The 17,009-nt window shown below is 41.4% G+C and overlaps 1 protein-coding gene across 1 annotated transcript in view; it reads right to left on the bottom strand.

The window, feature by feature from the left end:
• Positions 1 to 15,744, bottom strand: part of SLC1A3 (solute carrier family 1 member 3) — a 57,825-nt gene extending 42,081 nt beyond the window's left edge. The window contains exons 1-3 of the mRNA XM_075842039.1: positions 15,623 to 15,744; positions 13,619 to 13,893; positions 8,977 to 9,114 (exon numbers count right to left, since the gene is read on the bottom strand). Coding sequence (XP_075698154.1) covers positions 8,977 to 9,114; positions 13,619 to 13,799 — 319 coding nt within the window. The 5' untranslated portion in view covers positions 13,800 to 13,893; positions 15,623 to 15,744. The remainder of the gene's footprint in view (positions 1 to 8,976; positions 9,115 to 13,618; positions 13,894 to 15,622) is intronic.
• Between the last annotated feature and the right edge of the window lie 1,265 nt (positions 15,745 to 17,009).

The following is a 17,009-nucleotide window of genomic DNA, read 5'->3' as shown; positions in this document are numbered from 1 at the left end:
CTTCGTTCAGACGTTGCGGAATTGCTACAAATTTTTCATACGGATTTGCCAATTGTTGCGGATTACCCGCAGATCCACAGCAAAATCCACAAGTCCCAAAAACAAAACACTATTTTATCAAAGTCTAATTTAAAAAAAAAAGACTACACTTACCTCCCCTGGCACTCTCATAGCAATGCCTACCTGTTCCCAGGTGGTCTCTGTACAGCCTGCCTCCTGCGACGACATTCCCTTACAAGTGACCTTGTGCAGTCAATTACAAGCTGCAGGGGTCCCATCTGACTAAATGTTGTCACAGGGGGCTGTGGGGTGCCAGGACTATGTTACGGGAGTGCCAGGGGAGGGGAGTATAGTCTTATTTTCCTACTGTCGAAGCGGAGAATCTGCTAAAAAATCCTCAAGAAAATCAGGATGAGTCATCTTTAAATGGGGTTGTATTCTGCTGGATCTTTATTATTGTGTGAGACCCTGGGCCTACCGGAGGATCCTTTATTACTCCATTGGGACAGTTGGCAGGCGTTGGTAGTGGTGCGGGCATTAATGTTTGTAAAAGATATAATGGCTGGAAATTTAAAATTGACGAGTCCAATTTTTTTTCTCAGAGACAGAATTGAACTTGTTATTAAGGTGGCGATACGCATTAGATGTATGTCAGCCGAAACCACCAATTTTGGCGTCACCGGCCAACCATCTAATCTGTATGGTGGTGTCCCGAATCACCCCGACGGAAGACGTCAGGGGAGAGAATGATTGGGCATGTTGGATTCCAACATGTCTGATCCTTTGGTTTGCAAGGAGAAATCTCAAAGGGGTTGTCCGGTTTCAACCAATGTTATTTTCTTGTATAATTAAAAGTAATACAATTTTACAATATCCTTTCTGTGTTAATTCATTACGGTTTTAAGATCTCTGCTTGTTGTTATTCAGTAGGAACATTCATTGTTTACTTCCAGGAGATAAAATTCTGTCCACAGTCATGTGATGGACACACAGGTGCTAGGATCGTTACATGGTCATGTGATGGACACACAGGTGCTGAGATCGTTACATGGTCATGTGATGGACACACAGGTGCTGGGACCGTTACATGGTCATGTGATGGACACAGGTGCTGGGATTGTTACATGGTCATGTGATGGACACACAGGTGCTAGGATCGTTACATGGTCATGTGATAGACACACAGGTGCTGACATTGTTACATGGTCATGTGATAGACACACAGGTGCTGGGATGGTTACATTATCATGTGATGGACACACAGGTGCTGGGATCGTTAGAAGACATAGCTCTGATACACATACTGTAACAAGAAGAGCACCTGTGTGTCCATCACATGACCATGTAACGATCCCAGCACCTGTGTGTCCATCACATGACCATGTAACGGTCCCAGCACCTGTGTGTCTATCACATGACCATGTAACGATCCCAGCACCTGTGTGTCCATCACATGACCATGTAACGGTCCCAGCACCTGTGTGTCCATCACATGACCATGTAGCGATCCCAGCCCCTGTGTGTACATCACATGATAATATAACGATCCCAGCACCTGTGTGTCCATCACATGACCATGGACAGAATTGTATCCACTGGAAGTGAACAATAAAGGTTCCTACTGAATAATAACAAGCAGAGATCTTGAAAACTGAGGAATTAATACAGAAAATATATTGGAAAATAGTACAACTTTTAATTATACAAAAAAATAACATTAACTTGCTGTAACCGGACAACCCCTTTAAAGTGTAACGAAACTTTAAAAAAAACATTTGAAATGTCAAAGTGACATGTCAGAAGTTTTGATCAGTGGGGTCCGAGCACTGAGAACCATTCACTAAAACGAAGCAGAAGTGTTCATGTGAGAGCTGTGTCGCTAAGTTTCTAAATGGATTTCCTCGGAGTGGTGTACGGGCTCAATAGAAAGTCTATGAATCCGTACACCGCTTGCTCGGCTTTACAAGGAAAGACGATCAGAAGTAAAGTAGCACAGCGCTCACCCGAGTGCTTCTGCCGCATCATTTTAGCAATCGGTGGAGGTCTCAGTGCTCGGACCCCTACCGATCAAAACTTCTGACATGTCACTATGTTTTTAAAAAATGTAATTACACTTTATCCGGTTCCCGACTGCCGGCTGTGTATATACATCCGACATCTGTCCTTAAAACTCGCGCCATAGAGTATTTGCAAGGCAGGTTTTAGTATGCTGCCGATGGATCGGGCTGCTGAATGTTGGGTCCTCGGCAGTCAGTGACTGCTTTCGCTGCTTCTATCTTCTCTGATCTCTTCTACACAGCTGCCTCTATTGGTCCCGGTGATCATGTGACTAGTCACATGATCGCCGGGTGCCGTTAGTAGGAGGCTGCTGCAGCCAGCGCAGCCCTATTAGTGACAATAGCCACTATGAGAGGGCTGATTGGCCCTGTGCAGCCGCAGTTACAGTGGAAAAAGATGGTGTAAAAGAAGAGGGGAAAAAAAGAAATAGTCCCACAAACGTCTTTTCTGACCTTTGAGGGACAGACCATGATAATAATAAAAAAATAAAAGTTAAATAAAGTGCAAAAAAATAAAAATAATAAATACACATAAAATACCTATCCCCAAAAAAAACGTTCCCCTGCCAATCATTGTTGTAACGCTAGCCCTGACCCAATTACCCTAAAATAGACATGTAATATATCAAAATGTACGGTAGACAATGACAATCACAAATAAAAGGTCTATTTTAGGGTAAAATGATATTATGCCCAGAAAAAAATAGCTAAATAGTAAAAAAGCATTTCTTTTTTACTGTAATTTTCAAACTTTAAGCCTAGAAATTCTAAAATAGCAAAAAGGATGTGTATAAAAACTATAAAAAAAAAACTACATTGCCTAAAAAAAAAAAATCACAAAAATCACGTCGCTACCCCAACAAATAGAAAAGTTTCGTTTAACTAACGCGTGCTAATTATGGCTAAACGGTGTCTCCTCCTGAAGGCGCAAAATAGCCCGGTCCTGAACCGGTTAAATGTATGGCCAGCTTAACCAGACAGAAACAGTGTCCTGCTGACCAACTTGCTTCGCCTTCCTTGCTATTGGTATATTGAGATATAAGCAGGGGTATAGCTTTAGGGGGGACAGATGTATCAGCCCCACCTCCGCCCTGGCACCTAAGCGGGCCCCAAGGCTCATCTGCCACATAAAAAGACACCAGTATTATAAATGGGACACGATGATGGGAGGGCCGTCTGCTACAATTTTGCATTGGCTTCAGGAGCTTCAAATTACGGCTCCGGATATACGATGATAAATGTATACAAGTGTGGGTCCAGGGTTCTTCTCACGGGCAATAGCTACGTATGGATTACTGCTGGTGAAATTGTCTAGTATCTCCATATAATGTTACAAACATTGATGCTGACAAACTCAAACCGTGCTTATATACAGTATGTCTGAACGAGATCTAAAAGGGATTTTCTGCATTAGAAAACCCATTTTCAAAAATCCTATTAGAAATATAGAGGGGGGTCCCAAGTTCAGGACCATGATCAGTCTCCCACTCTGGGGGATCCATCACATCTGTGCATTACACAAACAGACTATTGATTTTAATGGACCAGATGTAATGCTTAATTTTCCCTGTAGGAGCGCTGCAGAGAAATTGAACACCCACTGCTGGATTCCACAAGAGATTGCAGCTGATTGCTGAGGTTGTCATATACTCCCTGTGATCAGCTTATTGTCAGAGGACTTTTCTAATAAAAAGGGATTGCCCAAAGTGGACAATCCCTTTAAAGAGGCTCTGTCACCAGATTATAGGTGCTCTATCTCCTACATAATGTGATTGGCGCTGTAATGTAGATAACAGCAGTGGTTTTTATTTTGAAAAACGATCATTTTTGCCAAATTCTGTCTCTCTTCTTTGTAAAGGTTGTTGTGACTATCATCGGGCACATGGTCTCATCACCCAAGTGGAAGGGGCATGCCCTAGTAGGGACCCGTTCCTCTCCATGGACTTCATAGCATCTGCAGTAGCTACCACTGTGGTTGATATACACTTGTTCTAACTGCTGGATTTTCTGCCTGGTACTACCGAATAGCGTACAGACAGGTCTCCTTTAATATAAAAATGATCATAATACACAACAATTTCTTTCAGCTACTCTTAGCAATGACCAAACAGTATAAACTCTACATAAAAGCTCCTTAAACTAGACTGATACTATCAAAGTATGCTAGATAAAGCGTGTGTGGGCGTCCGCCTCAATCGCTACCATTGTCGATCTATTAATTTTCTATGATAATGTAATACTTTACAATATTCATTTATGCGAAGTCAAAGCCAAAAATTCTGGGACCCAACAGCAGCTAGCGAATAGGCCAAAGATGGTAGAGGGTACGGAGGGGTTGTTTAGCGGGGGTGGGTGGGAATGAAGTTTTAGGTGGAGTAGGTTATGTCAGGTGACCACTGAAGGAGCATCCAGGACCAGAGTGGCGGAGACCGAAACACTTTAGGGGGTAGTTTCTGCTAGTTTATTATTTTATTCCATCCCCTGCTCTGCTGCCGATTTTTTTAAGGTCCCAGATAACCCCTTTAAGGGGTTATAAATATGTGTTAAATTGAAAGCTGATTTTTTTGTGGACTCTTCTAGTTGGCAATAGTGGACTCTTCTGGTTGTACTTGAGATAGTATAGTATTTAAATGGATTGTCCGGAATTAGAAAAACACAGCTGCTTTCTTCCAAAATTATTGCCACACCTGCCCATAGGTTGTATGTGGTACTGCAGCTCAGCCCCATTCACTTCAATGGAGTCCACCTGCATAAGTAGTCACAATGAATGGACAGGTGGGGTGCTGTTTCTGGAATGACTTCTTCAACACATTCCCATGTTCTCATAATTTACCCTGCACTTGTATTGTTATCCTAATTTTACGTGCAATCCACCACAATTCTGTATAGGCAGTCTCTTAAGCAGCAGATGGAGCTTTCTATAGCCATTTCAGGACATGCACCTAATGGAATGGTGGTCACTCAGACAGGAAGTCAAGTGGTTGCTAGGTAACCTGAGTGCTCTTTCTACAGAATACACAGAATACAGTAAGAGGCAAAAACAAGAAGAGAAATAAGCAGAAATTCTGCAAAGCAATGTAACTAGGGATATCCAGCCCCAAAAATGATGGAAGATTTATCATTAATGTCAATGGATATAGAAACAGCCAAGCACGCTCCCTCAGCACCGCCATTTTGGTGGGGTTCCCAGTGGTCTAGTCTAGTCAATACGCCATAAAACTACTTTAATCTCAAAGTTTTGTTACTATGCTATTATTATGACATTTCTGTGTCAATTAACCCTCATTCATAAAGCACACACCCTGCAGCACTGTCTATACAGACAATAAATGAAGTGTCTCTAATATGGCCAGTCCCAGGAAGATTATTTTTTATTTTTTTTAAATAGCTACAACATATAAAAAAAAAAATATTTCTCTTCTACAAACTGAGATTGAATTAATAAAACTATAATTAAATGCATGAGACATTCCCTTAAAAAAAAATTGCTAGCGAGAATCGCGGCACAACCGCACCATGTGAACCCCAGATAACTCTAATCCTCCTCTCCAGTCGTAGACATTATAATATTTTGACCTTGCAACGTTGTGCAGAACAGATAATAGATGGACTTGAGTATTTTTAGTTGCCGCCCCAAAACTCATGTGTGTTTTTATGTTTTTTTCTCTGGCTCTCCAGTAGAAGTCTATGTATCAATGTCTTCTAGTTGGGTCCGTCTTGGAAGAGAACATCTGTAGCTGTAGTAAAGAACTTGACTGATTGTCTCCAAGTCTTTGAAGTCAGTTTGTCCCTTTTTTACCCTTTTATCCTTAAGGAACTCTGAAGATAATGTGATCAATAGTGCTGGGAGGAGATACCCACTTTTCTTTTTGATTCTTGTGTTTTGGATGGAATAAAAAAATTCACACGGCTTAAATCATTGTGGTCTAATAAACCTTGAGAACAAAGCTCGGGACAATGGAAATTCCTGAATGAGTCACCACTACCTCCAATAATGGGGCACCCATTCAGCTTTGCTTTTTCTGGAGCACCGGTTGCAAGTAGCGTTCATTGGTGAAGGCCATTCAGGATTAGGGTCATGACTTTGTAGCTGGTTAAGCTCTTGAAGATAAGACTTCCGTTAGATCAGAGGTTGGGTAAGGTTTTTGTTCAGAATCTCCGTGAATCGATTCTTAGAATGTGCTCATTACAAGATTGAAGACCCCGTGATATTAGAATGTTTTCTCCTTGTATATTACTTGTTGTTTCTTAGCTACAGTCAAACCTTTTTGAGACGACTACTCAAAATTGTAGCGAAAATGGTCTTCTAAGGGGGTGGTCCTCTCAAAAAAGAAGACACTATACACAGAAGATAGGGGAATTGAAAATCCGTCTCCGAAAATTCTGGTCTAGATGGGGGTTGGTCTTCTTTAAGAGGTGGTTTCACTTTTTTTCCAATATGACCAAATAACAGGTCCTATAGGAGTCGTTATCCACCTTCCCAAACTCAAAAACGATGACTCTACCTAGTGATGAATTCCAAAGAAGGTCGGCAACAGCACACAGAGACCAAACTGGGTCTTTAGAAGAACTTATCTTTACTCCATGTGAGGTTTTGGCTTTTTTTAAGCTTCATTTTTTTTTTTTACTATAGACGTAGCTTTATAAAGGCTTGTTTTTTTGAGGGACGAGTTAATTTGCACCATTTTATACCTTTATTTAGGGAGAGATTAACCAAAAAATGCAATTTTTTTTGTGTTTTTTTTACAGCGTTCACCGTGAAGGATAAATAACGTGTTAGTTTTATAGTACGGGTCATTGCATTTTTGGTGATACCATTTATGTGTACTTTTTTTTTATTAAAGCATTTTGTAAGGGGAAAAAAAGGTTTCTGTTCCTTTTTTGAGGGAATGTTCACACGAATTCCGTCTTACATTCACTTCAATGAGAGTCGGACGCTTCATTTTCCCACTGGCTGATTATTTCGGCTAGCAGGAAAAAGAAACATCCTGTTTCCACCTGAACCTCCCAGTGATGTCAACTACTTAGATGATGCGATCTCTATTAACCGCAGGATCTAAAGGGTGAAACAGCCAGGATCTGTGTAATACACCACTGACACCTACTGCAGATGCCGTGGGCACATCTCCTGTGCCCGCACCATCTCGGTCTTGGGGTTTAAAGGTATGTACATCTTTATTATGTAAATAATGGGAGGAATTTATCAACCTTTCTAGACTAGTTTTCTGTTGTAGAAAAGCTGCAAAAGGGCCCAAAAGTATTAAGCCACCATCACCACTTTTGTGAAAAGGGGGCGTGGCCTCCATCAATGGGGCGTCACAATGGCCCAACAGATTTACACTAGAAAACTGGTGCAAATTATAGTGGAAATCTACGTTGATTTCACTCTGTGGGTGCCCCCCAATCAGACTACCCCCACAACTTGCCCCACCCACTCATCGGACAATGAAATAATAATTAGAAAAAAGTATGCTCATCTCGCCGCTCTACTCGCCATATCTCAGGCTTTCTCAGCATGCTGCGGCTCATACAACGTACTAACGTCGGGCAGCGTCAAGACATTGTATGTGTCACAGCATTGATGACATTAAGTGCTGTGTCACATATAATGCCCTGACACCGTCAGGACCTTGTATGAGCCACAGCAGAAAGAGGGGACCCACAGGGGAGAAGAGGAGCGGTGAGATAAGTATACATATTTTTTTAATCTTATTTCCGATGGGAAGGTGGGAATGGATAGTGCTCAGCCCCAGTTGTTGCGGCTCATCTTTGGCGCACGGCCACTGTCGTTGTGCTCTAACTGTGGCGCACAGTCAGCCCAAAAGATGCGACAGATTATTTTGAAGTGTTTGAAACACGAGTCTTAATAAATTCCCCCCATAGACTTTTAGATTTATCTATGTACCTAGAGAGGTTTAGTTTGCACTTTGCTTTTGGCTGATGTTTGTATTGCTTATTTTATGTTCAAAATCTACATTATCTGTCATGCCTGTATGGCAGCTGCAAGCTCTGGGCTCAGTGGGTGTTCCCTGTGATAAACGCTTTCTCTCCCTCCTTTCACTCAACACTGTAGCCTGTGTGCCTGTTTCTCTTCACTCTCTTTCCCTCACTATGACATGAATATGCAAGCTGTGATTTCTGGGAGATAATGTAGCTCAGATACCTCACCAGGGATATATTACATGTTGTGTTATGACCTGCTGTGACAACAGATGTCTTTCAAGAGTACAGAAGAAGTTATCAAAAAGCAGGGAAGTAATATATGACTGCAGTATCAGACTTTAGACAGCTGCTTTTCTTTTTGGACATAGGTCTGCATAAGAGCTGTATACACCAAACTGTAGGAAATTTGATTGATTTTTTTAATTTTAGATGCAAAAAATGTCTGAAAAGGTGGATATACTGTTCAGTTTCTTTTACTAGCCAAACCATCAAAATTATAATCCCAGTTTATGGTCAACTTGAGGATTTCCCTGTGGTTTGAGACCATTTACCCCAATCAGCCTCTTAATAAATGAGCAAATCTTTGGATCTTACTTTTCAATTGTGAAATAAAACATAATTTTACCAACTCTAAGACATGCCTGTCAACATAAAAAATAAATGGGAATGTCCATAAGAGTTTTATATCTTTACGTAGTAGTTTGTCTTTTTTCTCGAACCCTTTAACAAGACACATGGATATGGCTCCCTCCCTATTACCATACATACTGTATAGATTATAAAAACATGGCTGCGTTCTTCTACCTGTCCACAGGATGTGTGTGGTATTGCAGTTCAGCCCAATTTACTTCAATGGAGCTGGCCTGCAATACCAAACACTACCTGTGGACAGGTGTGGTGCTGTTTTTGGAAGAAAGCATGCTTTTCTAATACTGTACAACCCCTTTAACAATATGGACGGTTTTGTTGTTCGTACCTGTAACCAAACTGGATACAATCAGGGGAAGGACGAGCATTTGGAGCATTCTCATCAGCAGCTCTCCAGGAAAGGAGAAGTACTTGATTTCCCGGAAGGTCATTTTATACGATCGGACAGAAAATCCCAGGATGATACCTGTTGGGAACAACAAGAAGTGTCATATTGGAGAAGAGATCTTTATAACTCCCATAAAACCACAGATCTGTGATGGAATATTGAATTTTTGGATATATAATCTGATAAACTCTAGATACCATCATATTTTTGAAAAAAAATTCATAATGGCTTCCATTTGGAGCTGCAAGACAGTCTCTTTAAGCTAAAGTTGGGTTAGGCCAGGGACGCCTGGACTTTTTGTAGTGAGAATTTTTCATTTTAACCATCGAGCTACAGCTGCCGTCCAGAGGAATACATTGAGTTGCATGCAAGTCAATACCCTCCTTTAAACTGCAGCTGTCACTCGATAGTTAAAATTGTAAAATCTAACTACAAAAATTCTAGGTGTAGCCCTACACTTACAGAAAGCCTCTTAAAGGGCTTGTCTCATACGGACCCCCCCCCCCCCCCTTCTGTCCCGCCAAACAGATCATTTTCCCTGCAGGGGAATTACATGGCTGCCATTCATTTGAAGGATCGTCTATGTAATACATGGATGGCTCAAGTCGCAAAAGCTCTGCTCTGGCTCCCTTTAGGCCATATGGGCAAGGGTTATCTTCATGAGACAACCCCTTCAAAGAGGTTTTTCCACTAAGCACATTTATCGCGTATCCATAGAATAGGTGACCAATGTATGATCGCTGGGGGCCCAACCACTGGGATCTCCATCGATCACTAGACAGTTCCTCCTCACTGCACGATTGCAGTAAGGAGGACTTTGAATAGAACGGCGGTCTGAAAGCTGAGACTTCACCGATCCTGAGAATGGGGGTACTCAGTCCCAGCAGAGAAGTGGTGTTCACTTTCCATAAAAGTTTATGTAGAACCGGATTGTAGAGAGGGCCCATGCCTTAGAGCTCCTCCACCTTCTGGGACTTAGTGTTCCTCCAACAACACCCATGTTGTTAAAGGGAACCTGTCAGTAGTTTCAAGGCCTGCTGGCAGGTTCCCTTTAAAGCCATTTGATAATGCCATCTAGCCGAGAAGAGGTAAAGAGGTGGCAACTGCCTCGGTTATCTCCATAACTCCCATAGATTTCAGTGGAGAAATGGCTATATATACTGTTTGTAGCTGCAATAGGGGCTCATGTCTTAGAGGTGGGATGGGGCCCCCACCAACTTTTTTGTCCAGGGGCCTTTACCAACTCTAAGCCGGCCCTGAGTCCATGGTAGATTTGGATACAGCAGAGGTAGACAATATGCCATAAAAGTCCAATCATAAAATAATTTAAGGGATTGTCCCATGAAGACAACTCCTTTTAAAACAGACCTTGCAATCAATTGATCGTCGCAGGTCTAACTTCTCTAACCCCTTTGATCCAGTGTGATCACCAAAGGAAGTTGCATCTGACCAGACATATGTAGTATTACAAGTCGGCCATTCAAATAAATGCATGTAATACATGGAAGGGCCGGGTCTGTTAGAACGCGATCTATCTCTGGCCCACTGAGGAGGGTTGCGTACGGTGGATCCTCCGTCTATGACATTCATATACCATAATAGGAGACATGGCAAGGGGTTGTCTTCATTAGGTACACTTTAAGACACTGTATAGATTTTCTGGCTGGCACTGCATGGGGCACATGTTGACTGGTACCCACTGTGGGTGACATTGTATGGGGGAAACTGTGACTAGCACGCCATAGGATCACTATGTCTTGCACCGTAATACAAACCTCAGCTGCTGCAGATCTCATTATGAAGAGGGTGGGGTTCATGTTTTGCACCAAAAGCAGAATACAGAAGTCATATATGGCAGTCAATATTATGCCAATGCCGTTCTTAAAGGGACTGACGCAATGTCTGCCGTTTTATACCAGAACTTAGTAGGTTTCAAATCGGTGTACTTCACGGCTTATCTCTTTCATCTTCTAGCAGTCTTTACCTGATAAGTACAGGGGCTTAGCTATAGATGGTGCCTAGGTAGCCATCGCACCCGGGCCCTGGTGCCAAATAGTGCCCAAAGACCCTTCTGCCACATAAAATACACCAGTATTGTAAATGGCACATGGTAAATGGGGCCCTTGTACAGATTTTGCATTGGTGCCCCGGAGCTTCAAGTTACACCCCTGAAAAGTGCATTTGTTTTGATATGGTGCTGTTTGTGGCAGCCTGTATTCTGTGAATGGAGCATACAGAAGGGGATGTGCGATGCATTAATAATTATCACAGCACCTTTCTCACAAGACCATTGTCAATCCAGTGCAAGAAATCATCATTATTTCACCATTTCACACCAGCAGTAATGTGCCAGCCAAGCCATGAGAGCTAACAGGAATGCAGGATTTTGAATGCAGCTTTAGATGTGACTGTTGTATAAGACATGATGGAATTTGAGTAATACTTATGATATTACTCTGCATAGTGAACTTTTCTTTTAAATAAAAAATAATAATTATTTGCTAATGAATGAGGTTCTATTGATTTTTTTTATGTTAACGCTTCAAATACTTTTGGAAAGTATGTGTGTATATCGTTTGTGTATATATATATATAAGATTTTGATGTGTATTATACAAAATAAGTAACAAATAAATAATTCAATAAAATAAAAGGGCAGCTGCACATAATAACGGCTTGTATGGTGGCACTCGGAGTGCCCATGGGTCTGTATTACTCTGCATGCCGCTTTATGGTGTCCCCTAGAAATAATGCATTTGGGGAGAATACCTCCCAAGGGGTATTCTCATCTCAAACATTTATGAAATATCCACAGGGTATACCATAAATGTCTGATAGGTGCGGGCCCCACCTCTTGATCCCGCATCTATCTGGAGAATGGGGGTCCCGAGCGCGCGTGATTGGCTGTTTCCACAATCCATAGTAGTGATTGAAGAAAGCTGCGCACGTGCGCTGCCGTCTCTCTATTCATTATCTGCTGGATGCAGTGGCAGGTGGCCGCTTTATCAGGCAAGTCAGGGGATCCCTGTTCTTCCAGCTCAGGGACCCGCACCTATCAGATATTTAGGATGTGCCATAAATGTCTGAGATAGGGAACACCCCTTTAATATGCCATCCGGTGGCACATGACACAATCAAATCTGTGTTTGCCTCTGCATAAAATTGGAGGTACAGTATGGGCCTATAGATTTCTATGGGCGCTGTATTGAAGATCCCTATGGATGGGTGCATCAGGTCTAATACTAATAAATGCACCCTACACAACATCCTTTATCATATGCCACATTATTGTAGGTTGGGGTAATAAGGATGGGCAGATCCACCATGGCTTTGGATCTGGAGGAACATTGAGTTTCATTAGCTGGACATGCAAATTGGGCACTCTTAAGGTTCTGATCACATCTGCATCGTCATCTGTTGACGCAGTTCTAGATCCGTTGTACGACGGATTCCATCGGTGCCCGACGGACCCCTTCGAGTTATAATGGAGACCATTGGATTCCATCATAGTGTCCGTTGTTTTGAAAGGAATAGTAGTGACAGATGCAGTACTATTCTTTCCGGAAAATCTGACGGAACTGGCGACACAGGCTCCGAAGCAGATGTGAACAGAGCCTAAATTGACCATAGTCAGGAGAAATGCTTTTTCGGCCAACAGCTATTTCTCCTGACCCCGCCATTAACATGCACGCTCGGCTTGGCCCAGGCAAGTCGAAATCCAACATGCTCGTTCCTTCTTTCCCCCGACATCTGCCTTCGGTGAAGTGGCAGGACACCCCAATACACATTAGATAGTTGGCCGATCCGGCTGAAGTCACTGGGTTCGGCTGACTTTGTAATGAATGGTAAAGAAAGCCTGTCCAAGACGGCAGAGTTCGGTGCTATCATAATCCTTGATCAAATACCATTGCAGGACCATGAGAATAGTTTTTGGATTCTTCTTTTCAAAGCCCAACCTAGTTGACTTCCTGTCTGGGTGACTACCATTTCAGTACATGTAGTTACGTGTACAGATGTTGTCACAGAATGTTCTATCTGATGTTTAATAGAATGCCCCTCCAAAAGAAAGAAAAGTAAATACTGTAAGTAACATGCAATCTTTAGATAGAGACCTGGGGGTGACAATAAGGGAAATGTATCCATAACTCCCAAACCCATTTTTTTGCAGGACTGTCCCACAAATGGGACCACAAAGGGGAGGGGCTTATGCAGATTTGTATAAAAAGAGCCATTTCTAGGCATTTTGGGGAGCAATCCTGGTTGGAATGGGTGCTGGGCTTAAAATGTCCTGCGATATGGGAAATAAATGTTGAGAGGTATCATTTATTAAATTTGGTGTAATAAAATAGAGGGGGAGTTGCCCATTACAACCAATCAGATTTCTTCAGTTGTTTTCATATGGGGCTCTAAAATATGTGATCTAGAAACTGGCTGGTTGCTCCAATCAACTCCTTCACTTTTATGGATTCTATGTGATATATTTTACTTGTTTTCGAGGGGGGGGGGGGCCTTGTAATAAAAAGAATTGTCCAATATGGCAAAAAATGCAGAAAAATACAAAAGCAACAAATAAACGGCTTACCGACAATAACGGCGATAACAGTGAATAGGACAAAGCCGTTCCTTCGGAAGAAACCTTTGACATCGTCCTTTGTTATGTTCTCCATCTTCTTCTTTGCATTTATGGAGCGTTGGCGCACACCTTGCTGGAACCGCTCCATCTTGTTACCAGATCTTGGGTCTTCTCCGTTGCTTTTAGTCATCTGTGCTGGTTAAAGACGCCTCTCCTCCCAGCTTAATGGCCACTGAAAATTCCAGTGGATAATCAAAGGCAGCGGGTAGAGCGGGCAAGCAGAACTGTAACACAAGATGTGAAGAACCCTTTATAGGTGTCCAGACGCAGATCACAGTCCTTCTAACTAATGCAACCATTCCCTACCACAATATGATTCCAGATAGATAGATAGATAGATAGATAGATAGATAGATAGATAGATAGATAGATAGATAGATAGATAGATAGATAGATAGATAGATAGATAGATAGATAGATAGACAGATATGAGATAGATAGATAGATAGACAGATATGAGATAGATAGATAGATAGATAGACAGATATGAGATAGATAGATAGATAGATAGATAGATAGATAGATAGATAGATAGATAGATAGATAGATGTTGGAGGATGTTTAAAGACTTTCTTACAAGTGATTGGCTGACTCTGCTGAGAATTCTTCTACTTGGGGAGGACAATAATTATTACACATCAGCATAAGATATTTTAGAAAAATCCATCCATAGATAAAATCATTCTAGTCTTGTGCTGTAGCAGTGTCAGCAACCTGTGGCCCTCCAGGTGTTGTGAAACTACAACTCCCAGCATGCCCTGACAGTCACACACTAAATCCCTGTGTTTGTTTAGATGGCCTCAGTCATAGTGATACGTTTGTCATTTGACACAGTATATATTCTCCGTGGCTTTACATAGGACTGCAGGAAACCCCACTCCATATCGGAGCATTATTAAAAAGCGTCAACAGTTCAACCTGATATAATCCCAGGGGGTTAAATAACATTTGTACAGATGCAGCAGAGCTCAATTTATCATTTAACTCTTTGCTAAATCTTTGTTCATCCTCATCGCGCTTTGAGTTAAGATTATGTAGTAAATTTACTTGCAGCAACTGTGTAACGCCACTGATCAAACATCGCAGCATCACATTGAGCAGTGACAAACTCAAATCTGCTACATGTGTATACAAGCCCCTGATATGTACTTGTTAATGTCCTTATATCATACGTTTTGATCTTCACTTTTAGTAAAAAGAAAAAAGCAAAACATAATAAGATGAGTGACACAACCATATCCCACCACAGAGCGCATGTTATCACTTTGATGTAGCAGAGCTGAGTTTGTCACTTAACACAATTTTACAATTTACTGCATAAATGAATATTTGCACTAATAACATAGTTATAGGTGACAAAGTCAACTCCACTACACGAGTACGGTGATCAGTATTATCAGCTACAAAGTTGGGGCCCCATCTGTGTCTTTCAGCGGCAACAGAGAGCGGATTGTTTGAGAATTAGCAGCAGATTTCACGCAAACTGACGGAATGCGTGCAGCTCTTTGATTCCGGTGCTAAAAAGCGAAACAACCAATGAATGAACATTCAGGGGGGGGGGGGGGGGCACTTATTTATTTTTATTCAGATTTTTGTTTTTCAAGATAAACAGACACAGATGTCGCCGAGCTGAATTGGTCATTGAACGCGGCATCATCTAAACATTCAGATCCTATAGAAAAATAGGCATTAAACTCCACATAACAAACTCCTTACTGCTACATCTAAACAACGTTATAGAGATTGCCAGAATTCCAGATGTCAGAAAAAACAAGCAAATAGTAGCAGGGCACAATAATGTAACAAATACGGCGCAGACTGGATACAGTAGGAGATAGAGCTCTGGCCGTAGGAGCTTACAATCTAATCGCTACTTATGTAACTCTTTTACTACGATGCTTTTGGTCACAAAATTTAAAAAAATGAAGAATGTTTTTGAAGATTTGGACTGACCTTTGAGTGTAGGCGGCTGGAGATGGGGAGAAGAACCTCCGGGGAGTGAGCGGAGGAATCACAGAGGACAGAGCGGACTTCAGGGAACGGACATGTGTTCTCGTCCAGCAGCCCAGTGCGGCGCTATGACTTAAGACAAGGGGAGGAGACGGCCCAACCAACTGACAATGTGAGAGGGGGGGACACAAAAAGTTGCAGCTGAGGAGGAGACCCGGCTCTTTGCTTCTAGAATATTGATCAGTCCTCTTGTCCTCACGCGTTTTTTCTCTTCCCGCTCTCACGCTCTGTCAGCCTGGAATGTAAAATGCGGAGATTTCATAGAACATGGATCCTGGGAATGTATAGCAGGAGTATGGCCGGCCGCGCTGTACAGCTGCCTGGAGGGAGCCGCTGTAATGGAATAGCATATTCTTCATGTAAATGTGCGGCTTATATATGACGGGGGCCGGGGGAAGGGGTTACATTTACACAATTGTGGAATATCTCAGGGAAGGGTGAATGTAAACATTTCTTTATCCATGAAAATGTGCTTAAAAAAGTCTCTAATACAGATAGATATGTGATAGTGATAGAGAGAGGGAGAGAGAGAGAGATAGGTAGATAGATAGATAGATATGTGATAGTGATAGAGAGAGAGGGAGAGAGAGAGAGATAGGTAGATAGATAGATATGTGATAGAGAGAGAGGGAGAGAGAGAGAGATAGATAGATAGATAGATAGATAGATAGATAGATAGATAGATAGATAGATAGATAGATAGATAGATAGATAGATAGATAGATAGATAGATAGATATGGGATAGATAGATAGATAGATAGATAGATAGATAGATAGATAGATAGATAGATAGATAGATAGATAGATAGATAGATAGATAGATAGATAGATAGATATGTGATAGAGAGAGAGATATGTGCTAGATAGATAGATAGATAGATAGATAGATAGATAGATAGATAGATAGATAGATAGATAGATAGATAGATAGATAGATAGATAGATATGTGATTGATTGATTGATTGATAGAGAGATAGATAGATAGATAGATGGATAGATTAGGGGATAGATATGAGATAGATAGATAGACGGACGGATAGATATGAGATAGATAGATAGATATGTGATTGATAGATAGAGAGAGATAGATAGATAGATAGATAGATAGATAGATAGATAGATAGATATGAGATAGATAGATATGAGATAGATAGATAGATATGAGAGATAGATAGATATGAGATAGATAGATAGATAGATAGGAGATAGATAGATGGAAGATAGATAGATAGATAGATAGATAGATAGATAGATAGATAGATAGATAGATAGATAGATAGATAGATAGATAGATAGATAGATAGATAGATATGAGATAGATAGATAGA

This window comes from Rhinoderma darwinii, chromosome 1 (assembly GCF_050947455.1).
Source record: "Rhinoderma darwinii isolate aRhiDar2 chromosome 1, aRhiDar2.hap1, whole genome shotgun sequence".
Taxonomy (NCBI): Eukaryota; Metazoa; Chordata; class Amphibia; order Anura; family Rhinodermatidae; genus Rhinoderma; species Rhinoderma darwinii.
Note: the sequence above shows the minus strand (reverse complement) of the source record. Positions and strands in the feature narration are given on the sequence as shown.